This window comes from Lissotriton helveticus, chromosome 6 (assembly GCF_964261635.1).
Source record: "Lissotriton helveticus chromosome 6, aLisHel1.1, whole genome shotgun sequence".
Classification (NCBI taxonomy): Eukaryota; Metazoa; Chordata; class Amphibia; order Caudata; family Salamandridae; genus Lissotriton; species Lissotriton helveticus.
Genome location: NC_136067.1, coordinates 992,321,406 through 992,347,949, shown reverse-complemented (window position 1 = coordinate 992,347,949; position 26,544 = coordinate 992,321,406). Strand labels below are relative to the sequence as shown.

The window sequence follows — 26,544 nt, the reverse complement described above, 5'->3', positions numbered from 1 at the left end:
GAGTTTTTGGCATCACAGGAAAGTTTCTGCTGCCGTACTGAACAGCAAGGCCAGTGAGCACGGCACCTAGCATCTTTCTACGAACTGACAGACTAGAGCTTCGAGGTTCAAAGAGAAGCGATAGGTTAATACGGACACTTAGTGCTCCATATAAAAGAAAGCAATGCACAGGAGATGTAGGCCACCTAATTCTGTAAAGGCATGTTTTTTTGCTATTTTCACCCTCAGTGGATCTGTGTCCCGTGACCAGTTTTAAATTTTCTTGCCCATTTGATCGCCAAGGCCTGTAGGACACAAATAGGCAGCATGCCAAACACAAAAGTGAATCTAGGTGTCACCACCATCTTTCATTTAAATTCTACCCACAGGTTAACAGCAACTTTTCTAACTTCACATATTCTGTAATCAACTTTCTGGATGTATGACGTTACAACGCATACTTTTACAACGCATACCTTTACAACACATTTTTTACAACGCAACATCCATTACAACGCATGCCATTGCAACAAATTTCTAAAAACTACCTTTACAACGCATTCCATTACAACACACACTACCTTTACAACGCATACCATTACAACGCATAACATTACATTGCATGTATGGTAAGTATTGGATAGTGTAGTGGTAAAAATTACTATTCTAACTCCAGGGGGGTGCAACAGTAGGGTAAGTGTTGGATAGTGTAGGGGTAAAAATTACTATTCTAACTCCAGGGGGTGCAACAGTAGGGTAAGTGTTGGATAGTATAAGGGTACTATGCGTTGTAATGTTATGCGTTGTAATGGTATGCGTTGTAATGACATGCGTTGTAGTGGTATGCGTTGTAGTGTCATGCGTTGTAATGGTTGCGTTCTAATGGCATGCGATGTAATGGATGTTGCGTTGTAAAAGTTTTGTGGTAATGGTAGTGTGTTGTAAAAGTTGCGTTGTAAAGGTTGTTTCCCCAATTTTTCCAGTAAGGTGGTGACATAAGTCAATAGGCGTTCTCCAGATCAGATGCCTATCACAGTGGGTTGGGGCCTCCACTGTGGTACGAATGACTGGGAGTATGTTGGTATATTGCCCTACACAGGGAGTACAGTGCCACACTCAATATCAACCTCATAGTCCCCAAGCGAGCTAGGTGTGGAGGAGAGCCATCAGCAGGTGGCCATTTTCCCTTCTAGTCGAGTTCTACTTCAGCCAATACATTGAGTGGCATATTCACAAGCCCCTATCGCCACCACAACGTCACTTTCAGTGATGTTGTGGTGGCGATAGGGGCCTCGCCCTATTCACAAGGCAGCGTTAAGCCACTTAACGTGGTTTAACACTGACTTGTGAATAGGCCCCCTTTCACTCTGTGTTTAGCATAAAAGGGGCGTGCAGTGGGTGTTGTGGTGGGTGTTCCACCGCAGCACCCATTGATATTTACGCTGCCCCCTATTCACAAGGGCATCGTAAATAGGAGCTACCACCAAACTTAAGACCAGGAAAACCCTGGTCTTAAGTTGGCGATACGAGGAGAAAATGCTTTATCTCTCCTCATTTTTGCATTTTCCATGTGTGCTGCCTTGTGCAGCACACATGGAAAATACAAAATGCCATGGTTTGTTTATGTACAAGAAGGTGTCCCTTCCTGACCATAAACAAACCTTTTAAAAAAAAATGCTGTTTTGTAACTTACATGTGTGCTGCATGAAGCAGCACACATGTAAGTTACAAACTGGCATTTTAGGTTTGTTTATGTGCAGGCAGGGACACCTTCCTGCACATAAACAAACCTCCCTGCTTAAAGACACCCTTGCACTCTGGTGAAGGGTGCCTGCGTTGGCGCTAAGTTGTGACAACTAGCGCCATCGCAGGGGAAAAAGCAAGGCTGCACCATGTCCTTGTGAATATGGTGCAGACTTGCTTTTCCGGAGTGGCAGAGAGAGGCATTAAGCCAAGAAGGATAACGCCTCTCTCCGCCACTTCCTTGTGAATATCCCCTTGAATGTTAATTAAAACAGTTTGTTGGATCTAGCCCTTTTTGTAGGGTCATCCCCAAACTTTTTGTCTTCTTCCTCCTATTTCTTAGGACCTGATTTTGTTGGCATTAGGATTCTGGGCCCTTTACCACTGCTGAGCAGTGCTAAAGTGCACATGCTATCTGTGTAAATTGTATTGGTGATGGGTTTATCCATGATTGGCTTATTTGATTTACTAGTCAGTCAAAATACGCTTTATTCGAATTTTGTTAAAATCATAAAAGGCAGTACATACAGCACAAATAAAAATCACATTGCAATTTACATACATAAAACATTAATTATCATTTAGATTAAAATTTAATTAAACACACAGGACACAGGACCAACATTTAAGATGAGACGTTCCCTGGGGCTTGTTTGTTTCTTAATCTAAATGCAGCCGTTAGGTAAGATGCAACACGAAAAATGATGTGCGTGTTGCCCAACATTTGAAGGAAAATTAATGCTGGCCTAGCCTGGAGAAAGCCTGCATCCTTCAGAATAGGTATTAAATATTTCACCCTAGCGGTGGCATAAAGTCCACAAAAGAACATAAAATGTAAAGTATCTTGGATAGAAAAGTTATCGCATTTGCAAGGTGGAGAGTCCTCAGGTTTTGCCCAAGTAGAAAAACAACCAAGTGTGTAGGGGATCAAGTTCATCCTAAATTTAATAAGCAAAACTCTATGGAGGGGATTAGTAACAATTTTTAAGTAAGGTTCCAGAGAGGGAGTGGTACTTAAAATCAGATATGCTCCTACTGACGGTTTCATTATTTCCTTCTCTTCTCTCTCTAACCGTGCCCTTTCAAGGAAATGATGCTTAATCCACCCAATATCCTTTATTCTAATATTTGAAGGGGCTGAATAGATCTCCGGTCTCCCCAACGCAGAAAATTAGGTTTTAAGGTATCTCAGCCAGGGTATTCTCAAGGCGTGGTCCCTTGATACCACATCCAGCAGAATACCATGGTTCAGCGTCAGCTCTGTGTTCAGCCATGTTGTAATCCAAAAGAGTAGGGGTGCCATCTTCAGAATGTCTGTAATGTAGGGTAAGCCCAGTGCCTCATGAGTGGAGAACGTAGGGGTAGAATTTGGGACAGATAAGAATTGACGAATGAGCCCATTTTCAACTCTCTGAATATGATCCTTATTGACATATCCCCACAGAGCAGACCCATATGTGGCAATGGGGATACACTTACTATTATATACCTTAACCAAGGCCTCCATTGGTTTAGCCCCCAATCTTTTTGAAAATCCCATCAAAGCAGCTGTTGAACGAGCCAAAGAGACGCTCTTTGCCTTTATCTGGGGGGCACAAGAACCCCTCTCATCGAAAAGGACCCCCAAGTAAGGGAAGACAGGAACCCTCGAGACCACATCACCCCCACAGGTAAAGGTTACTCGGGTAGTCTTACTTCTCTGGCGACCTATGATCATAGTGTGCGATTTTGTTGCATTTACTTTCAGATCAAGGCTCTCCATAAATGAGCAAAAGCGGTTCAGTAGGACTTGTAAGCTATTGCCAGTGCGCGCAAGTAGGACTGCGTCGTCCGCGTATAGGAGGGCCGGTACCTGGGCTCCTCCTACACGCGGAACATCTGTCGCCCCTAGCTCAAGATGTTTCCCTAGTCCATTAATGTAGATGGTAAAGAGAAGGGGTGCCAGGATACACCCCTGGCGCACCCCTTTCTCTGACCTGAAGCTATCGGTGCATCTCCCCTCCCTATTGACCCTTACTTTAGTGAAGAGGTCCTGATGTAGACTGGCCATGAAACCTACCAATGGAGCCTCTATCCCAATCTCTTCTAGCAAAGACCATAATTTGGACCTTTTAACCAGGTCGAAGGCCGAGGAGAGGTCCATAAAGGCCAGATAAACTGACCCCTCCCCGACCACCGTGTATTTAGAGACAAGAAGGTGCAGATTGGAACATTGGTCCAGGGTATCTCGCTTTTCTCGAAAGCCGTACTGTATATTTGCGAGCCCCCCCAAGCCTCCAGATTTGCCCTTAATTTACCTAATAAGACTCTGCCCAGAATTTTAATGGCAGAGTCAAGGAGGGAGATGGGTCTATAGCACCCTGGGTCCTCCCGGTTTCCCTTCTTAAAAATAGGGCATATGATGGCAGTGGCCCATGTATTCGGAAAAGTGTTATAATTTGCGGCTCTAAATACTCTGGTTAGAACTTGTGACCAAAGTTTTGGGGAATATCTAAAAAAATCAACTGGGACGCCATCCGGCCCTGGCGCCTTATTTTTGGAGGAATCCATTATAGCCTTAAAAACCTCATCTTCCCCAAACTCTACCTCAAGGTGGACCTGGACTGTTCTTGGGTAAACCGCAGATGTACCACATTTGTTACCATATACATTTTTAAAATGGTCAATCCATTTCTCATCCGGAATGACACAATCAAGGGCAGTATTGTCATTACCTGAAAAAAACGGGTTACTTATGGTGTCCCAGAAGTTTTTACTATCGTGGAGGACATCTATGTTGAGAAGTTTATTCCAGGCCTCGTTTTTAATGGCATTTCTCCTTCTTTTTAGGGTTAATTTGTATTCCCGCCTCAGACGAGTAATTAAAGCCTTATCTCTCGGGTTGTCCCTTAAGGCTTTTTTTAGGGATCTATGAATGCGTGAGCAATAGGAATCAAACCATTTATAGGGCCTTGATGGGAACCGTGGTTTTGTTACCGTTAGGTCCCTAGTGACTTGCGCGCAGATAGAGTCAAAGGCCTGTATAATTAGTAGGTTTGAAGTGCCTTGGGCCAAACAGGTTGCAATTGAGTCCCCTATTTTGGGCAAGATGGTGGCCATAAATTCTTCCTCGACAACTCTACCCCACTTAAGCCTTCTATCCTGATCACTGGGCACCGCAGTGGCGCAAACCTTAGTTTGTCCAACTAGGTTGCGCCGTAAGTCACTCCAGTGAATCGCTAATAGCAAGGGGTTATGATCGCTGTGGGGTGAGACAATTGTCTTATACCCTATCACCTTTGGGATGATCGCGACCGAGATGAAGATATAGTCTATAATCGTCCCCTGCGCTGTCCCCTTGTATGTGGGGACCCTATCACCCTCTCCTGTATAAAATGGCTCATATAGATTTATACTAGCTAGCATCGCTTCAAGCCCCTCTCCTGATTTAGAATGTTCAAAGTGAGGAGTATCTACGACGCCCGCCCCCTCACCAGGATCTATAAGGCATGGTAAATTACATTTGTGAATATTAAAATCGCCCAATAGGATGAGCTCAAAAATGTTATGCATAGTTTGACTGTAGTTGACTAAGAAATTCTCTAAGAAGACTATATGGTCCATTTCATTCGCACTCACCCGTGAGTTATAAACATTTATTACTAGGAGGGTACAACTTGGAGAAACAATCCATTCAACAATTAAAAGGTTTTGTGAGCCAGGCTCTAATTGCTTAAATGTCCCAGCTAATTCTAAAGAGAATAGGAGCAGGAGTCCCCCTTTCGCACTCCCAGCGCTTCTAGCGACCGCAGGGGTTACAAAGCTTGAATAACCATCTAGCCAAAACCCTGGCGAAATATCCCATGTTTCTTGTAAGGCTATTACATCATGTGTAGTGATGAAATTAACCCATGACGAATCAGCGCTTTTGCCCTTCAAGCCTGCAATATTCCAACTAGTAAATTTACAAAGTGGGATACCCTCCTCCCTTGCGCCAAGGCCTGTTCGTGGCTGCGTTAAGACTGGTTGTCAGTCATTAAGGTTCAGGTCAGTGAGTGGAGTGAATCTGTTCGCCAGTGTCATGTTTGGGCCTGCCTCATTTGCTGTTGGCCTACTTTGTCGAGGTTTATAGGGTACGACTTGCCATTCATTACCCACACATCCTGCCGTCAGAGGTAAGTTGTAAGGACTTCGGGTGGGCAAAATCCTTAACTGTGGAGGATAGAAAACCCCCAGGGGGACTGCTCTGAGGCGGCCATTTTCTTGTATGTCAGAGCCGTCCCAAAAGAGTCTGTCTGGCAAATGAGCCCTATCAAAGTTCACAACTACACAATCGCCTTTCACCCGTTTGGGTCTAGACCCCACCCATCCCACCCTTCTAGCTGTGATGATCCTCGATGAGATATTTAACCCCCCACTACAGGATTCATCACACCATTTTTTAGCCTTCGAGATTAATGCTGCATTTGTTTCAACCTCCCCCTCAACTAACCAAGGAACTCCAATAAAAACCACCCCAAAAGGTGCGGCTACGGGGGGTAGCGTTAAATGTGCTATGCATTCCACATGTCTTAGGTCCACTGGGGCAGTGTGCACCTCTGGGGCCACAACTCTAGGCTGGTTAGTAACCGGGGGATTTAGAGTCATGTCCTTCTGACCCTCCCCCGAAGATGGTACAGCCCTCCCCTGGCCGATTGGTAGGGGTAGGGGTAGGGGTAACGGTAGCCGCAATATAGCGGAATTTGAATTGGGGCCCTGTGGGGCCGGGCTAGCAAATGGCTTCAGATGGTGGATGCTATCAAGCTTTTTAACCAGATTGTCAATAATTACACATTTTTTTAAAAGACCTACAAGACATGTGCTCATTGTGTCTGTTATGTCTTTGCAATCCCTACGAGCAGCGGTTCAATCTGCTCGGCAAATAAGTGGTCTAAATGATCCTTCAAAGTGTCCATGACCATATGTTTAACGGCGGTATCTCCCTCGCCTTTTTTCCTCTTTTTGGACGTGCTTGTTGTGGGAGCAGGTTGCTCATCTGGCTTACTTGGTGGCAAAACAGCAGAGGAGTCAATTGGGTTCTGGCTGGCGGCTGTAGATGGCTTAAGCACTATGATATCTGGTTCCAGTGGGATCCCCTGACCATGGGCAGATTGAGTCGTGTTAGGTAAAGCGACTGCCAGACCCAGTTCCTGTTGTGCAGATTCAATTTCTTTGGATAAAGCCCCAACCGCTGTAGTTAGATATGATATGATGGAGTCTGATTGTCTAGCCACCTTGGGTTTTGTTCCCCCTGCATCGACACTTGATACGTTTTTGCGCTTACCCATATTTGTGGTGGGCGTTGGAGGGATGGTCCGGCCCTGCCGCCTCCTGCCGACGACTGCCGTAGACTGTCCCGCCCTTGTCCTGGGCTTCTCCCGCGCGCTCCCGCGTCGCGGGGAAGACGGTAGGTACAGTTATGTAGGGTGGGAGGTGTGGGCGCGGCTTGCTCCCGGGCCAGGTGGTGCTGCTAGAGGATCCTGGGGCTTGGAGTCCGCCTTGATGGGCTGGCGCAACTGCAACAAGCCCCGAGACTTTGTTCTCACAAGTGTCCGGTCCTTTTAGGGTGCTGACGAGGTTAGGGATCCCGCTGTAGCTCTTCGGTTTCACAGCCCCCGCACACCCACACGCGGCGAGGTCGTTTTAAACAGCTGGGAGGTGTGGGCGCGGCTTGCTCCCGGGCCAGGTGGTGCTGCTAGAGGAACCTGGGGCTTGGAGTCCGCCTTGATGGGCTGGCGCGGCTGCAACAAGCCCCGAGACTTTGTTCTCACAAGTGTCCGGTCCTTTCAGGGTGCTGACGAGGTTAGGGATCCCGCTGTAGCCCTTCGGTTTCACAGCCCCCGCACACCCACACGCTGCGGCTCCCCTAGTACAGTGCATCGGGTGTGCCCAGTTCCTGTAAATCAAATGCTACTAGTGGGCCTGCCGTGTTCAAGAAAAACAAGGGTCTCCCCAATCAAAAGGAACCAGGGTATATATTATATATCAGAAAACATTGGTACCTGTGGAAAAAATGAAACAATAACAATGGTATTTATAATAATGATAATCATTGAGCAAAATGGCAATAATTATGGGAGGAGATGCACAAACAAAGCCCAAAGAGTAAAATGCATTTATATAGGAAATTAACGTAAACATAGAAAAGAGGTAACCAGGTAATGGAGTAAGCCTATTTAGTGCCATTTTTGCAAATTCCTTTTTTTTCTGGTCTCAAATTATCTATTTTCAGGTGTCTCACCTTGCTAGGTCCTGATGAGACCTCCTATTGTATGAGAGGTCGAAACACCGTCGACACGCTTAAAAAACGAACCAATGTACTCAGCCTTCACTATTGTTATGGAAGGCTGTGAATAATTATTGTATATTGACTAGATGGCCGTTTTTGTTTTTTGAAAACCTCTATATGTCACAACCAGTCACTTGTGTATAAAGGGTTCCAATTTCACTTCGGGACACCTTACACCTCTTTTCTATTTTTACATTAATTTCCTATATAAATAATAATGCATTTTACTCATTGGGCTTTTTGATTCTTTGTTTGTGTTTGTTAATCACATAATTATTGTCATTGTGCTCAACGATTATCAATATTATAAATACCATTGTTACTGTTTTTTCCACAGGTACTAGTGGGCCTGCAGCACTGATTGTGCCACCCACATGAGTAGCCCTGCTAACATGTCACAGACCTGCCATTGCAGAGTCTGTGAGTGCAGTTTTGAACTGCCATGTTGACCTGGCAAGTGCACCCACTGCCATGCCTAAACCTTCACTTTTTCTACATGTAAGCCACCCCTAAGGTAGTCCCAAGGCAGACCCATGGGCAGGGTGCAGCATATTTAAAAGGTAGGACATGTACTGGCATATTTTACTTGTTCTAATAGTGAAATGCTGCTAATTTCTTTTCTAACTATTGCCAGGACTATCTCTCCCACAGGGTAACATCGGATTGCCTTGAAATGTCTTTTAAGTGTAATGTACCATTAGGAGCAGATAGAGATTTGGAATTTGAGGTCTCTGAACTCAAAATTAAAAAATATATATTTTGGTGAAGTTGTTTTTTTAATTGCGTGCTTGAAAATGCCAGTTTTATAAAGTGCAAATAGAAGGGGGTAGGCCCAAGAATCAGTGGCTAGATAGGGCCTAATTTAAAGTGCACAACATGAGATCTAGCCAACACTTTTGTTGCTGTTCTCTACTCAAACAGAAAAAGGACCCAACCTTAATTTATTGGTCCAGGTTATTTATTTAACCATTTATTTAATATCATATATGTCTGAGATTGAAAAAACACCTGTTTGTTTCAAATCAATACTTGACATTAATTAAACATAAAATGAATGATGATGAATGAAGATAAGAGCTCTCACTCAAGAAACCTGAAGGATAATTTACCATATGGCCAACTGTTGAGAATCAGGAGAAACTGCTCAGCAAAGAAGATTTTGAAATACACGCTGCAGCTTTTTATGACCAACTGAAATGTAGGGGGTACCCAAACAAATTACTCAAACACGCCATCAAAAGAGCTTGGTATACACAACGTGAAGACCTTCTCACAAAAAAAACAGCCCTTGGATATATTGGTTTGTGTCTCGACCTACGGCCCATATACCAATACATTTCGCCAAAATATTTAGAAGAATTAGCACCTCCCCCAAAATTATGAATATCCGTTTCAGTGCCCTATATTTGCAATGAAGAAGAATGCCAGTATTGGCCAACATATTGTCAGAACAGAGATTGCCACGCCCGGTCAAAAAATGGATATAAGGGATCAATGAAATTTGAAACCAATAGAGGGGCGCCATAAGTGTGATATTTGTTCGTTCTGCAAATCCTCAATTGAAGGAAGTCTGCAGTCGTCTGCCCTTGTCCTAAAATATATATTGGCAAAACAAATCAACATGTGAACGAGCGCATAGTGCAACACCGCTCCAGAATTAAAACAAAGGTGATGTCCGCTCCCATGGTTACCCATTTTATGGAAAAGAAACATAGTGAGAAAGAACTTAAATGGACAGTACTCTCAGTGACTAAACAAAATCCTCGAGGTGGAGATATAGAAGCATCTTTACCACAAAAAGAGGCATACCTCATACTTAAATACAATAGCATGATTAATGGCTTGAACAAAATGTCAGAATTATCTAGGACATCATTGTTTTAACTCCAAGGACTTCAACTCCTAGCATGCAACATAATCGAATTTGGAATAGGACTTTTGTCTAAAAGAACTCCGCTACGTTTTGTGTTGGTTATTGAATGGTTAAAATATGTTTCAGTGGTGCTCTCGACCCTCACATTCATAAACACGAATCTATTGCGGAAAATGTATTCCATTCCATGCATCCAGGAAGCAATTTGTATTTTCACCCAGAAGGGGCCCGCTTTAAAAATTGACCAAGCAGGAAGTAACCGCCCCTGCCACAACTCAGAAAGACGATGACAGAACGCAGTAGCTAGACTAACTAACAAAGTAAGCTTCCTCTGCCCCGCTTGGACACAAAGTAACAGTGTCTCGCTTAAGAATGTATCCCTAATCGTATGCCTCTTATATGTAAACAGAAAGAAACAAATCGCGAGATACGGTAGAAAACGCTCTACACATCGCATGCCTGGGGAATGATTGCCGAGAGCCCAAGCATTTTAGAGTCGAAAGTAAGCTGACGCATTGTCTCTTCGATCCCTCCACTAAGTGGTAAGCGGTATGGAGGCTACATTCACTAAAACAGTGTGTTTTCAATTATAGAAAGAAGCTCAGTTGCACTACAAGAACTGCCCTTCACACTATAATAAGAATGAAACAGCTGCGGTGATGCCTTTCAACATTGAAGTAAGATACCGCTCTAAAGTACATTTTTTTTCTGAGGGCTGTGTTAAAATTAGTCTGGTTTCAAGTAAATTAATGAATTCTTTGCACTATTATATTATTCAATAGAACAGTCCATGAATTTGCGTCCAAGCTCCATTAGTGAAGAAGAGTTCACTAGCAAGCAACTATAGAGCACGCACCAACTAGGTACTGTGTAGTACATTTGATAAAACTGATACAATGTACATTGAGAAAGGTGGATTAGCTATAAAACAGCAACACTGTTTATTATTCTTTTTTTGGATCACACCAAGTCAAGGCCCTGATGAGAGCCCCATGAATACTATTGGGTCTTGAAACGCGTCAGCATTTCTTTTACCATTAAGGAATTATTAAATTACGAACACGAGTAGCTTTGAGGGATATTTTGCACATATCTAACCCCAGCTGGTCCTGAACCTATTCCCAATGGGCAGTATCCTAGCAAAAGGACTGTATAAATTATGTTCATATATATGATATTTGTAAAATGATTGACGGGTGTACTATTTAGAATTTTGTGTTCATGTATTGTTGTTCATTATGTGTTTTATGTATTGTTGTTAATTTTATGTTTAATTAATGTCAAGTATTGATTTGAAACAAAAAGTATTTTCTCAATCTCAGACATATATGATATTTGAAAAACCCAAAAAAATTAAAGAGTTGGTTGAAAAAAATAACCAGGACCAATACATTAAGGTTGAGTCCTGTGTCTGTTTTAGTAGAGAATAGCAACAAAAGTGGCGGCTAGATTTCATGTTGTGCACTTTTATAGAGTGGGCATTTTCTTGCTTATCCATTCTGTGCCTCTGCCTCTCTGTAGAATCCACGTCTGGGTAAGGATGACAGTTGGGCTCTTGTGCATACATGTTAGACAGTCACACTAAGGGAGCCGAGGTGTGCCTTTCATATCCTGATGGGCCATCACCAGGCTGATGGGCCTTCCTGAGCTAGAGTGGTTGGCAGAGTTGTCACTGACACCTAAATAGGACTGTGCCTGTCGTCGCACAAAGCTGTCTCTACCCTCCTGTGGTATGTCTGGAGCCAGGGCAGAGAAAGGCAGGGTCTGGTGCACTAAAAAGACTTTCCTTTGAAGTTTGTCTACATCAAAGGCAGAAACTGGTATAAGTACTGGAGCTGCGACACTACAACTATAGAACTCTTCTGGACTAAAGGACATTCTGCCAGGAAGAAGAGTTGGATGCAGTAGGAGGGACTGACACTCTGCTGGTTGCTTTGGTGTTCTGGCCTGCTGCTTGCTGCTTCTGTCCTGGGAGTGAAAGGACTTTCTACATCCTGCTTTCAAGGTTCTCCAAGGGCTTGTATGTGCCTGCCTTCTGTTGAAACGTCTCAGGGGGTGACAGGGCTCTGCTGCTGACAGCCCTGACTTACTTGCTAAGTGGTGCCAATCCAGTTCCTAAGCCCTTAGAAGTAGAATCTTTTGATCTGAAGAAGAAAATCCATGGATCGACTCTCAGCTCCCATTTTTCCAACGCAGCACTGCAGTGCGGCTGAAAAATCAGCGCATCACTTCTGTAGGGCCGAAGAATCTATGCAGTGACTGCTGTGTGGCTGAAGAATAACCGCATTCCTGAGGACTGTGTCACCGACGTCCGTGGCACCCGCTCCGATTCCGACACACTTCCTGCCTTACGGCAGAAGAATTGACGCATCAACTGCTTTGCAGCTGTGAAATCAATGCAGCACATGCTTTGTCGTCGCCACATCGGCACACTGCGTCTGGATTTTTGATGCATCGTACTTCTCACTATCTTTTCATCGACATTGCCTAGCAGTAAGGAACTGAGGCCACGTCTATGAAGATTGATGCATCACCTCCCCTGCTAGTAAAGATTCGATGCATTATCTCCACTAACAGAGAGGAACCCACTCATTATGTCCCTTGTGCAGCAGTAAGGAACCGACGCATGACCTCCACTGGCAGTAAGGAACTGACACATTACCTCCCCTGAGAGTAAGGAACCAATGCATCACTTTGTTTTACTGGTGCCTCAAGTCCCCTGTGCATGTTTTTGTCTTCAGTTCTGATGCATCCCAGGAACTTTGCGCTAAAAGTGATGCATCCATAGATTCCTAGGGACTGGACTGAATTAACATTTAAAAGTGATATCTTTACTTATGTATGAAATATATTTTTTTGTCGTTATCCCGCCCCTTTGCGATCGTCATGCGGCGGTGGGCGGTGGTTTATTCATTTTGTATTTTTTGGTTTTTTGGGGTCATTCCTCCAGGCCGACCGCCGCCGGAAGAAGTCCTGGTGAGTGCTCCCCTCCCCTCCCGCTGTCCTTGTGCCCGTTCTCGTTCCCGCCCCCCTCCCGCTGTCCGTGTGCCTGTTCCCGCCCACTTGTAAATGCTTGTTCTCTTTAATTTCCAAAGTTGTTCGTTTTCTGTTTCACCTACTATTGGGCGTGCTGTGAGTTCCAGTAAGTATCTCTGCATTCCTCCCTGGCTCCAGAAACAAGGAGGCGCATTCGAATAATACTGGGTGGCTAGATCATGCAATCTCAATGTGCTAGTACTCAGAACTGCCTCGCGTTAAAGAGCGTGTCATATAGTTCCAATCGATGATGGACAAGAGCATTCACCAATCAGAAAACACGACTGTGCGGGTGCGTGATACGCAGAGCGTCAGACAGTGACTCACACACCGCGCGGACGGGAGCAAGCTGCAAGAAAGATGGCGGAGCCTGACTCCTGGGGTAAGGCGTATTCTCGGACCTCGGCCTTTGCTTCTTCCCTTAACCTCAATGATTCTTTCAGCATGTGACTCTTTACTCCTTTGTAGCCGTTAATGGCCACGGACTTGCTACTTGCTGTCGATCTCTGGTCACAGGGGCGGGGGGACACATAGACAGTATCGGAGGGGCCGTCTGCTTCCGGGATGCTGGTCAGGGGGGAGAGTGGACCTTCCATTTCCGGCACGGTGTGTTCCGGCGCTGGTAGTTCGTGTATCCGTCTGTCTGTTTCCCTGTACTTTTCTGTTGCCCGTGCCTGCCTGCTAGTGAGAGTCTGTGTGGTGTGCCCTTTCTGTGTTTGCTTTTCTGTCTGCGTCCGTGCGCCTGCATTTTTGTTTCTATATGTGTGTGTCGGTATCCCTCCGTGTGCGTTGTTTTTGTCTGTGTGTTTGACTCTGTGTGCATGCGTGGCAGTATGTTTCAGTGTATGTGATTCTGTGTGTGCTTGAGGTTGTTTCTGAGTGTGTCTCTGTGCATATGTGTGGTTTCTGTCTACAAAGTGGAGGGGGGTTGAGGTGTCAGGCACGCAGTGGCCACGGACTTGCTACTTTCTGTCGATCTCTGGTCACAGGGGCGGGGGGACACATAGACAGTATCGGAGGGGCCGTCTGCTTCCGGGATGTTGGTCAGGGGGGAGAGTGGACCTTCCATTTCCGGCACGGTGTGTTCCGGCGCTGGTTGTTCGTGTATCCGTCTGTCTCTTTCCCTGTACTTTTCTGTTGCCCGTGCCTGCCTGCTAGTGAGAGTGTGTGTGGTGTGCCCTTTCTGTCTGCTTTTCTGTCTGCGTCCGTGCGCCTGCATTTTTGTTTCAATGTGTGTGTCGGTATCCCTCCGTGTGCGTTGTTTTTGTCTGTGTGTTTGACTCTGTGTGCATGCGTGGCAGTATGTTTCAGTGTATGTGATTCTGTGTGTGCTTGAGGTTGTTTCTGAGTGTGTCTCTGTGCATATGTGTGGTTTCTGTCTACAAAGTGGAGGGGGGGGGTTGAGGTGTCACGCACGCAGACTCGACGGGGTCCAAAGGCTGGCATTGTGATGACGAGAGAAGGTGACGTCAGACTGCAGCAAGCATGTCAACGTGTTGGTTGAGCAAACTATTCAAGGCATCCTGGACTCCGGATCTAAAATATGATAAAGAGGCCAGGAAGGTCAGACGTCTCATTCTGAAGTTAGGCCTTTGTTGGCACGGGCAATAAGGTTATTATTAGAAGTCCTAAGAAGGCGGGCACAAGTGCGTCTCTGCAGAATTCAGAGTAGGCAACAGTTGACCATAATGTACCTGTTAACCCTCATCTTCACAAATAGGCTTCCTATTGGTTGAAATCCAAACCTCCCAGAAATGGTCACATATGTGATTTAGGATGGCGCCGCTGCTGCCACAGGGGCGGGGGGACACATAGACAGTATCGGAGGGGCCGTATGCTTCCGGGATGCTGGTCAGGGGGGAGAGTGGACCTTCCACTTCCAGCACGGTGTGTTCCGGCGCTGGTTGTTCGTGTATCCGCGTGTCTCTTTCCCTGTACTTTTCTGTTGCCCGTGCCTGCCTGCTAGTGAGAGTCTGTGTGGTGTACCCTTTCTGTGTTTGCTTTTCTGTCTGCGTCCGTGCGGGTTCTTTCTGTGTCCGTGCGGGTTCTGTCTGTGTGTGTGTGTGTGGTTCTGTCTGTGTGTGTGTGTGTGTGTGTGGTTCTGTCTGTGTGTGTGTGGTTCTGTCTGTGTGTGTGTGTGTGTGTGGTTCTGTCTGTGTGTGTGTGTGTGTGGTTCTGTCTGTGTGTGTGTGTGTGTGTGTGAGAATCGGTGTGTGTGTGTGTGTGGTTCTGTCTGTGTGTGTGTGTGGGTGTGTGTGTGTGTGTGTGTGGTTCTGTCTGTGTGTGTGTGTGGTTCTGTCAGTGTGTGTGGTTCTGTCTGTGTTTGTGTGGTTCTGTCTGTGTGGGTGCATGTGGCTCTGTGTGTTGCTCTGTGTGGGTGCAAATGCAATAGGTCTCGCATTTGCAAGAGAATAAGCTATTGGCATTGTAAATGACAATGCCATTTATTGATCTATTTTCAAAACCAACACATAAATAAAAATGTTGTCATTTACAATGCCAATAGCTCAAACTTTTCCAAAGGCGAAACCATTGCATTGTAAATGCTTGTTCTAAACTGGTGTGGACTCCTTTTGTAGTGTTTTTATTGTGTACTGTGTGTGTATGTACAAATGCTTTACACATTGCCTCTGAGATAAGCCTGACTAGTCATGCCAAGCTACCAAGGGGTGAGCAGGGATTATCGTAGCTGTGAAATGTCCTTACCCTGACTGGAATGAGGGTCCCTACTTGGACAGGGTGCAAACCACTCCCAACTAGAAACCCCATTGCTAACTTCTAACAAGTTGTAATAGTGGTTTTGGCCCTTTGGGTTGTGCTAGTTGTTTTCTTGTTTTTACATTCTTTATTTTCACATGGAATCCATCTTTGGTAGCTTTGCAAACAAAACAGTGGCTGACATGGCAGCAACAGTGAAACTTTTACTAATTAAGACTGGCATTTTTAAAGAACAGCTTCTGCCCATAAGAACTGAAAGGTTCTTTCACATTCACCTTATACCTCTCAACAAAAGACAATTTTCTAACAAGACCCTCCGAATTTAGAACGTACTTCTTCCCTTTCAGACATTTTTGACTCGTTCTCTCCATCTTCAAGAAATGGCAAGTCTTGGAACCCTTCTCTGCGTTTGTTTTGTCTGCTTTTCTTCCTCTGTTTCTTGGTCACCTGGAAACACACAAATTTAAATTTAGAAAAAATGTTTTTAGGGGTTATCCTAAACTACAACACTGCCACCTATTATTAATTCCATTGTACAAATGTGGAAAATTATGTTTCAGATACTGAAAGAGATGTGACCAATGCATTGCTTTACAAGAAATACATCTAGTTTAATTTTGCAATGCCAGACAGAGTATGATAGAGGCTGCAATCTGTTTTTCTCTTCATGTATTTTTGCAGTTTTATAGACTTGGTCTAAAGACGTTAGAGCACTTGCTAAAGGAATCAGATATCATAAGACTTTTTAAGGCATGGGGAGATTGAGGGCTTAATTACGAGTGTTGTGGTCCATCGGACCTCCAAACCTGTGGTTGAGGTGCAGTGGCAGTTGGAGACCGCCGCACCCGCTGTCTGACCTCCGTATTATGACTAGGTTGTCAGACTGCCATAGGAACGCCGCAACCGCCAGGGATCCACTATCCAGGGCGGTGTCGCGGCAGTCTGAGGCCCCATTATGCTTGACGGTCCTGCTGCAGCACCGCCAAGCACATTATGAGTTTCCTCACTGCCAGTGGTCTCATGGCTATGCTCACACCATGAAAATGCTGGGGGTGAGGAAACAAGGGGGCCCTCCAGGGTCCCTTTTCACCTCTGGGGATACATGTGGGGGGGGGCACTTTGGGTGTCCCCCTGTGTGCATGCACCCCCTTTCCTGCACCGCATGGATTGCACAGTCCTTGCCGTTCAGGAACATGCATTGGCGCTCCCATTGCGGTGCCCTTCTAATAGGCACCATCGTGGGACCGCCTGCCAGACCACAAGGAAAGTTGCATTTTGGTGGGCAGGCGATGGGTGATTTTGGCAGTGTGGAAGCGTGGTGGTGGTGTGGCAGCCTGCTCCAACATCCCCAAACTCGTATTCAGGCCCTAAGTCTTTTTGACCCAGAATGACAGGGTAGGGAGCCAAGGCCAGGAGTTAAAGTTGGTTTTCTATCTCCTAAGTCAGCACCTATGGCCGCTAGGCTACATCTCCTCCTTTTACATCCCAGTACCTATTCAATCATGGATCAGGAACCAAAAATAAAGCATTCTTCCCAGTACTTTAAAAGGATGAACTGAAAAATTCCCAGGGGCTATTAGCAAATGGCTCAGACCTTACAGAGCAGAGCTATCCCTCCTTAGGTGACATAGGGCTCACACGTTGTACCTTGGTGCTGCAGAGCTATCTATCAGGGCAAAACGACCTTACAGACACCGTTAACAGTGCTGCCACAGCTCTAGAACTATCCTTCCCAAGGCATATATCCTTCAAGCACAGACTCTAGCGATATCTTTTACGCTACAATGACATTTCAAGCAGAGGCAACAGCATAGCCGTTCATAGGTTAGAAAGATAGTACTCTCTGAAGTTCTACCTATAATGCAGAGCGATCTGACAGGCTAGCCACATTTTTCATGTTCTCCAAGGGGTTGATACTTTGCTCTGTGGCAAAACACAAGGATAACACATACTGTTTGGCAGCAAGTCGGAGCTGGCAACATGGAGCACTTACCACTTTTGTGTTTGGCAGCAGGTACGTGCCTCTCCTGCTGTTTTCTGGTTTCAGCATTAAAACCATGGGGAATAAAGAAAAGGCATATATACTAAGTGGTGGCAACTATATTTTTCAGTTGTGGGGATTGAAGTGTTCTTACAACACAATTACACACACGTGCATACTCACACTCTCTCACACCCACCCTTTCACAACCACACACACGTGTGAATACTCACATGCTCACATCCACTCATTCATTAGCACACACATAAATACTCTCACCCACCCACCCTGAAGCACACTAAGATACTAACACATACATGCCTACATACAGTCAAACATTCAGTAAAACAGGCTTATTTGCAAGCCCCTTGCACCACCAGGATGTCACTTTAAATATAGGAATAAGTGACGTACTGGCGGCACAAGGGGCTTGGTAAATAAGCCCCTCAGGGCCTCATTTATGAGGTTTTGCCATAGGGAAGAGCAGCAGGCCTTCCTGCTGCGCTACCCTACGGCAAAAGAAAAGGGCAGGAATGCGCCATATCTATGAGATATGGCGTATTCCTGTCCTTTTCCCCTGCGCCGGCGCACAATGGGCTGCCGTGTGCCAACGCAGGCACCTTTGCACCATGGTGCAAGGGTGCCTGCATTGCGCGGATGTACAGGACGTGAAACCTTTCTTCACAAAAATAATCGCTAGAGGCTTTTTCCTCTTTCTATGTGTGCTGCAGAATGGAGGGGCGTAGATTGAAGTAGAGTGTCATAGAGTGAAGTGACATAGTGTGGAGTAAAATGGCATAGAGTGGCATAGAGGGAGTTTGGCAGAGTGTAGTAGAGTGGCGCAGAGTGGAGTTTATTGTTGTAGAGTGGAGTGGAGTGGAGTAGAGTGTTGTATAGTGGAGTGACATAGAGCAGAATGGAGTGGAGGAGAGTGTCACAGAGAGAAGTGTTGTGGAGTAGAGTTGAGTGGATTAGAGGGGAGTAGTGATGCAGAGTAGAGTCACATAGAATGGAGTAGAGTGTTGCAGAGCATCATAGAGTGAAGTGGTGTAGAATGGAGTGGGTGGAGTGGCGTTGAGTGTCGTATAGTGGAGTGTCATAGAGTGGTGTAGAATGGAGTAGAGTGTAATAGAGGGTCGTACAGTACAGTGGAGTAAAGTGGTTTAAAGTGGTGGAGAGGGAGTTGCATCGAGGGTCCTAGAGTAAAGTAGTCGAGTAGAGTGTCATAGAGTGGCAAAAAGTGGAGTAGTGCATTGATGATTGCAGTGGTATAGAGTAAGGCAGAGTGCTATAGAGTGGAAGGACATGGACTGGAGTAGAGTATTGTATGGAGGAGTGGTGTAGAGTGGAGGAGCTTAAAGTGGAGGTACAAATAGTTGAGTAAAGTGTCATAGAGTGAGATAGAGTGGAGAAAATGTAGTAGAGTAGCGTAGATTGAAGTGTTACAGAGTGGAGTAGAGTGGAGTGGCATAGAGTCGGGTGTTGTAGAAGTATCATAAAGTGGACAGGGGCGGTGGGTGACATTTCAAAGTGGTGGGGCGCAAAGTGATTTGCATACAGCAGCGTAGCGAGCGAGCCCAGCAAGCTAGCCCGAACCCCAAAAGGGGGGTTTGGGGGGATACCCCCCCCAAGAAAATTTTGAAAAAAAAGAAGAAAAATCGTGCATTTTCAAGCAAATTTGAGAAAGCAGGAAGGTTAATAAAGCAATTGTGAAAGTGCAGTTATTACATTAATAGATGGCATAACATAGGTAGCTGCTTATTCAGTATAACCACAGAATGACCATGCAAGGTTCTACAGCATATTCTAAAGCAGAACAAAACAAAACGCCCACTCTGCGACGTTTCCCACTTTCACTGAGCTATGATGGACTCTCTGCCCTCCTGCACTCTATGGCACCCATGCCCTGTGCAGCATCTACCACTGCGTCACCACTGAGCCCTGGCTGTTCCTGACACAGAGTGGCTCTCTCGCTGGACACAAGATGTCCTGGTGTGACACAACCGTGCTCCTCTCCCAAACTCCAGCAGAACTGCTGGTTCAAACCACTAGGGCGTGAGGCACCTCCTAACCTCACTCACAGCACCAAACTCACACCTCTCAGGCCCCCCCCATCCACCACAAACTGAGTAGCTGCTTGCGCGAGAACTTGAGGGTGAGGAAAGCACTATACTCCCCCCGCCTTCACATCCAGAAACAACTGCAAGAAGGACACGCATTGACAAAGCCAGTCGGTCTCACAATTGCTTTGCTGTTTTTTCTTTTTATTTACTACTTAAGTTGGATTAGTAAATAGAAAAAGTGTAGCACAAAAGCATTTTTTAAGCAGTACACAGAGGACTCACATGGGGAGAAGCAACAGCAAGGGTGCAGTTGGAGTATGAAGCATAACAGGTGTGAAGCCGCATGGAGCCTAGGGAGGGGCAGAAGCAACATGGAGACAGTTGTATGGGCAAGAAAGTGGAGTGGGGAGGATTTACATGCGGGCGAATGAAATACTAAGGGGGCAGGAGAAAATCACACGAGCGAGAGATCACACCCCAATGGACGCACCGCGCCTGTGCCTTTCACGAAGTACCGGTACACGCTGGCAGAGAAGTGCCTGACACACGGTGGGGTGTGTGCGCATGCGCACGTGGGTGTTATACAGAGACACAGGTGGGTGTAAGCTACCGGAGCACGCTGGCAGAGAGGTGCCTGACACACCGGAGAGCACACGGTGGGGTGTGTGCGCATGCGCGCGTGGGTGTTGAACATAGACACAGGTGGATGCAAGGTACCGGAACACGCTGGCAGAGAGTTGCCTGACACACGGTGGGGTGTGTGCGCATGCGCGCGTGGGTGTTATACAGAGACACAGGTGGGTGTAAGGTACCGGAGCACGCTGGCAGAGAGGTGCCTGACACACCGGAGAGCACACGGTGGGGTGTGTGCGCATGCGCACGTGGGTGTTGAACAGAGACACAGGTTCTGTTGGATACTGGATAAAGATACGCCCCTACGCCCCAATGGACGCACCGCGGCTGAGATAGAGGAGCTCGAGGTTGACAGAAAGTGTGAGCGAACAATGGCACGTTGGCAGATAGTGTTTGACGCCTGAGCATGTGCACCGAGAGCATAAATAATTTGGGGTACACTAAATGTGAGAGCGGTCTGCGGCTCCTGGATGGATACTGTGCGAAGTTCGGGGTACAATGACTGACCGCATGTAGGGTTTGTGGTACACAGAGAGTGTGAGGGACATGTGGCACAAGAACAGGTATAGTGGGAAGCTTGGTGTTCAGGGACAGACAGATTAAGGAAAACGGAGTACTTAGACACTTAAGGGGCCTGGGGCACATGAACAGAGAGTGTGAGAAGTTTGGGGTACACACAGAGTACGCAGAGCTTGGGGTTCAAAACGTCTTCCACAATAACAATGAGCCCAGTAAGGACTTGCACCGGCAATGAGGTTTCTACCTAAAGTGGGCACCCTTGACTGTACTTTCTCTCTTTTGCCCCTCTTTGACACATCACTCTTCCCAATGCCTTTGATGCATAGTTATAACCGTCTACTCTGCCTAACCCAAAATGGATCCAAACTCTGCTTATCTGCAGTCGAGCGAGGGTGAAGAAGTCATGGGGGAGGGAGTGGACGGGTAGGAGCAGGAGAGGAGTGTAGGGTCACTTGCGCCCTATAGATCGGTGCCAGTGCCACGGGTGTAGCGGCAGGGGCAAATGACTAAGTACCTCAGACTGACGCCCACTGCATCCCTCAAGGCGGCCTCGAACAGCCCTCCACGGGAAGGAGGTGCTGTGGATTTGACAATTCATAATGCAGTGTTAATGTGTTAGATGTAAAACACGACGGTGCAATATTCATTCCAAATGCTGTATTGTGTCACTTTATACTCATATATTCATAAACTAATGTTTTGCGTTTGGCACACTGTACACAGCTGCTACTCCCTCGCCTACACCTGCACTATAGTAGAACTGTCAGTCCCTTTCCTACACCGGTACTATAACACTATCACTCACTATCCTACACCTGCACTTTAACACAGCTGTCATTCCCTCTCCTACACCTGCACTATAGTAGAGCTGCCAGTCCCTTTCCTACACCTGTACTATAACACTATCAATCGCTTTCCTACACCTGCACTATAACACAGCAGTCAATGACAACCCCACACCTGCACTATAACACAGCAATACATTTCCATCTTATGCCTGCACTATGGCACAGCAGTCAATCACCATCCTACACCTGCACTATGGTACAACAGTCAATTCATATCCTACACCTTCACTATAGTACAACAATCAATCACTATCCTACACCTGCACTATAGCACAGCAGTCAATCACTGTCCTACACCTGCACTATAGCACAGCAGTCAATCACTGTCCAACACCTGCATTGCAAGACCGTAGTCAATCCCCAAACTGCCAGACTGTTTCTTCACATCCTGTTGGTAGGAGGAAGCATCGTTGCAGTCTGAGGGGTGAAAAGGCATCGGTCCCATACTGATCCAGGACTCCTGGAATACGTATGTGACAACTGATGCTGAGCAGTCGAGGCCTAGCTCATGTGAGGTGCTGTGAAGGTTGATACTGAATGCAGCATGATATAGCGTCGCCATAAGCAGTGAAGGGCAATATCCTCCCAGATTTAATACTTTGTGCAGTGACACATGTGTGAAATTGTCTTACATTAATAAACAGTTAAAAATGAAGGATACTTAACATTTGCATCTCCAGATTTACTATAGTTTTGCGAGGTGCTCGCAGGACGAAAACAGTAGCATTGATCAACTTCCACGAGCAAAAAACAAACCTTACTATGCAATATATTACAGCTTAATATGATGACCCTAGCAGAATATATGAAAATAAACCACAGGAATATTGCACAAACACACCCTGTTTTAACTCAGCCCTGCGTAGGAGTCCCGTATCTTAATATATATATGTATGCTATCTACAATTTAATTCATTTCTTGAAACAAAAATGAAGAACAGGCAAAACTTATAGCCACAGATTTAGTCAAGTGGGCGCTTAATAAAACAATAGTACAGATCAACTTTCACAAGCTTTTTTTTTACACAGAAACGCACCATACCAGAGGCCTAAATGTCATTAAGTGACGTAACGCGAAATTCCTGATAACCGATGCAAAATGCAAGAGTACACGTTATGTGATTTACGTAAAGTCACACAAAATGCTCCCCAATAGCCTTTTTGCAGCGGTACAATGTCACATCACTTTCATGTTGGTCGCAGTGTTTGTGTTTGCACGGCCACGTGCGGCCCCTGGTGCGCTACCAGTTGTAAATACAACACTGATCATTCATTGTCCTTACACGCAGTGCAGCTGAATTTGGCTCAGTGCTGCTCTTCGCGGGTCTTAAGCAATCTGCCCTTTAGTACTAACAGGAATAGTTAACAATAAAAAGAAAACAAAATTTCTACCAGAGATGGGATTTGCAAAGCCTTGGGACTCCTGGGGAGCGTGTTAGTAAGAATTGTTCTCTAGCCAGAAGGTTGAATTTTGCAGCCGATAAGATACTTCTCCCAAACTACCCCATGTTAGCTTCCACAAAAGCCCTTCAGCTTTATTTGCTGGTAGTCTTTAATGGGCCGCTGTTCACCTATTGGCAGGAGTCATCAGACTGTGGGGGCCTTAACGGAGCCCTGGGGGGCTCCAAGCTCTGGTTAAAAGAAGCATCATGCTGATAGAAGTTCTTTGCTTTTAGCTGAAATGGAAGTGTTAATCATCGGCCAGAGTCTAGGAAGGTAACAGACAATTGGCAACTTACCTGTTTATATACCATGCGTCTCTCTCTGGACTCGGAGCACACGAAAGAGACGCCGACCACGACAGAGGCAGAGCTCTTCCTTCACAGGATGTCCCACCCCCACCACGCGCGACATCCAATGGCATTAGACAAACTCTAATCCCCTGTGCTGGTGTGTAGACTTTTGCAGCTAACTGGCTGCAAGTAACTTGTTCTATCATGTTTTATTAACAATCTTTTATTTTCCAGGAGGCAGCGGTTGGTTACAAGAAACCACTATCCCTCAAAGGTGTCTCAGACGGTCCGCCTTTGTACCCACTCCTGTTTAACCTAGTGATGAAGTTCCTAAGTGAAAATATTATAGTTTGTTATATATATTTCTATATATGAAAAAGGGGCTACCCAGTGTTCCTAACAGGGTTAGATTGGGACAGAAAATAGCCCCAGGCACCAAAATAAAAGTAGCCCCCGTTGTGGAATCAGAAAGCTAAACAAGTGGGACACATTCTGCAAATTGGGTCAGTTTTGGACTTGTGAAGACACACTGTTTAGGTGTTTTGCAGGCTTTGGAAGACTGCATGCATTTGTGGTCGTTGCAGGCAAAGTTTGTCGTAATATCAGGAAAATCAACAGAAAAGCACAGCCCACTGGACCATAAAACAAGCCCAAAACCGCCCACACACTGGCATCCGAGACCAGCACTTCAGGCACTGCCAGATTGCTCTAGAGCAGAGGTTATCAATCTGTGAGGCGCGACCCCCAGGGGGTCGTAGAGGCATAGGAAGGAGGTCGTGCTCTTCATTTGCTTAAAGAAAATATCTGTCCCAGACATAGTTAAAATGCTTTCCCTGGAGTATTATTCAGGGACTCTCCTGTGCTGAGAAATCAAAGCCAGACAGACAGCTAAACACACCTTTCTATCAGTGTGTTACTGGCCTGAAAGAAATGCAAATGTGCACAAGGAGTTAATCTGCACATGTAATGGATTTGCAGATTAACTCGTTGTGCACATTTGCATTTCTTTCAGGCCAGCAGCACACTGGCAGAAAGGTGTGTTTAGCTGTCTATCTGGCTTCGATTTCTCAGGACAGGAGAGTGCTGTTGCAGTTAATTGATTGATCCACTTGAAGCTTTTTGAGTGGTAGTACACAGAGTTTACTGAGCTGGGAACTGCTTGATTTTTATTGTCATTGTATTTATCTCATCTCATCACAATACAACCCAATACTACCACCTCATTATTGTTTCTTCAATCATATCGTTGACACATACTACACACACTCTCATACACACCCCAGGACAACACTGCATACACAGATGGAATCACAAGGGGTGAAACATCAAACCTCAGTGGCTGTATGCAGAATGAGGTGGTAGTATGGGGTTGTATTGTGATGAGATTGGATGTTAGCCCTTCCGGACGAAATCTTAACTTCGCATTGGATTTATAAAAAATACTCTGATAATGTTTGTCTAAGGAAAAAATTAAAATTGATCATGTGTATATACTGTCATGCAAATTAGGAAAATTGTCTAAATCATGAATTGCAATGAAAAATGTTGTTCCATTTTTTAAACTATAAAACAAAGAAAATAAATGAAGTTTGAATTATGATTCATGTCCGTAGATATGTTGTGCAACAGAAGATGACCCACCAAATTGACAATAGCTGGTAGTAAAGAAATATAGGTCTAGAGGGAATCTCTCTATTTTGTAAACATTTTTCATGTAATCCCACACTGGCATCAGTGTGGGTTTAATGTGCTGAGAAGTTTGATACCAAACTTCTCAGTTTTCAGTGTAGCCATTATGGTACTGTGGAGTTCGTAATGACAAACTCCCAGCACCATATACTCTTAATGGCAGCACTCTACTTACAATTTCAAAGAATGAAATTAGACACTGTAGGGGTACAGAGCTCATGTACCTGTACCCTCACCACTGGTATAGGGCACCCAGCTAGCGGGGTGACTGATCTATGCCAGTGCAGTGGGTTGTAGGCATGGCACACAGGGATGTGTGCCATGTCGACTCTTCACTTTGTTCTGCACCAAGACACGCAGCCTGCAAAGGCAGTGTGTGAGTGTAATGGCACAGGGCCTCTAATGATGGAACAATAAGTGCTGCGGCCCTTGCAGGTCTTCCCTGACCACAGTGCCCTGGGTACCTGTGGTGCACTTTACCAGGGGCTGACTTGTGGCCAGAGATGCCAATTGGGTATGGTTTATAATGCAGGTTTAGGGAAAGAACTTAGGCTCAGGGATCTGATTATCAGGAGCCATGGGCAAACTCAGTCAAAGCACATCAGCAGTTAAGCAAAAAGTGGGGGCAACCATGCAGAAAGAGGGCACTTTCTCACACTGTGTTCCTAGCAGGGTCGGACAGGACGAAAGTAGTCCCTGCACCAAGTGGCCCCAATAGCGAATCAGATAGCTAAAAAAGTGGCTCACATTCTGTGAATCTAATATCACGACATAAAATAGCTTCATTTTAAAGAAATGTGTCCCAACAATTTCAATGTATCCAGCAAGTTGAATGAAAGCATGGAAAACTAACAGCAACGATGCTGCATAATAAAAAGTGATCGAAGAGTGTGAGTAAAACCTATGACGTGTTTATACAGTGAAATCGCGCACAATACACATGGTGGCATTTTGGTTTATAATTTTAACCCCTTGAGTGCTGCCGTCGGCCAACGGTCGCCACGAGCACTAACTTGCCAGTGGACGCACCCGTTTCTTCAAACGTTCAGCACTGGCGCAGAACGTTCGAAGCAACAAACGGTTTAAATAGGAGAAAAACCTAGCTTTTACCAAATTCATGTTTCTTTGTAGAATGTATGAATTCAAGATTTTCCTCAGGATAGGGACTGTGACAACTGTAGTAGCAACCCTCTGGGTGCATAAATTAGAGCTAGCTTAAGGAAATTTCTAATACACAAATGATTAGTTGGCAAGATCAGCTAGTAAACAAAAACACAGGATAGGTGACCCAACAAAATTTGCGCCGGATGGGGAAACATTGGTAAGGGCTGTAGGAGCATTGCACTGCCTCTATCTTCAAGTTTCCACTTAAATACTGGATACCATACCTGATCTCACATTGGCCAACTGTAGACTGGGACT

General features: G+C 45.5%; 1 protein-coding gene across 2 annotated transcripts in view; it reads right to left on the bottom strand.

Annotated features, from left to right (window-relative positions):
• Nucleotides 1–26,544, bottom strand: part of LOC144761620 (uncharacterized) — an 878,183-nt gene that overhangs the window by 543,309 nt on the left and 308,330 nt on the right. For both annotated transcript variants that reach the window (XM_078646920.1, XM_078646921.1), the window contains exon 4: nt 15,990–16,103. In XM_078646920.1, the coding sequence (XP_078503046.1) occupies nt 15,990–16,103 (114 nt within the window). The remainder of the gene's footprint in view (nt 1–15,989; nt 16,104–26,544) is intronic.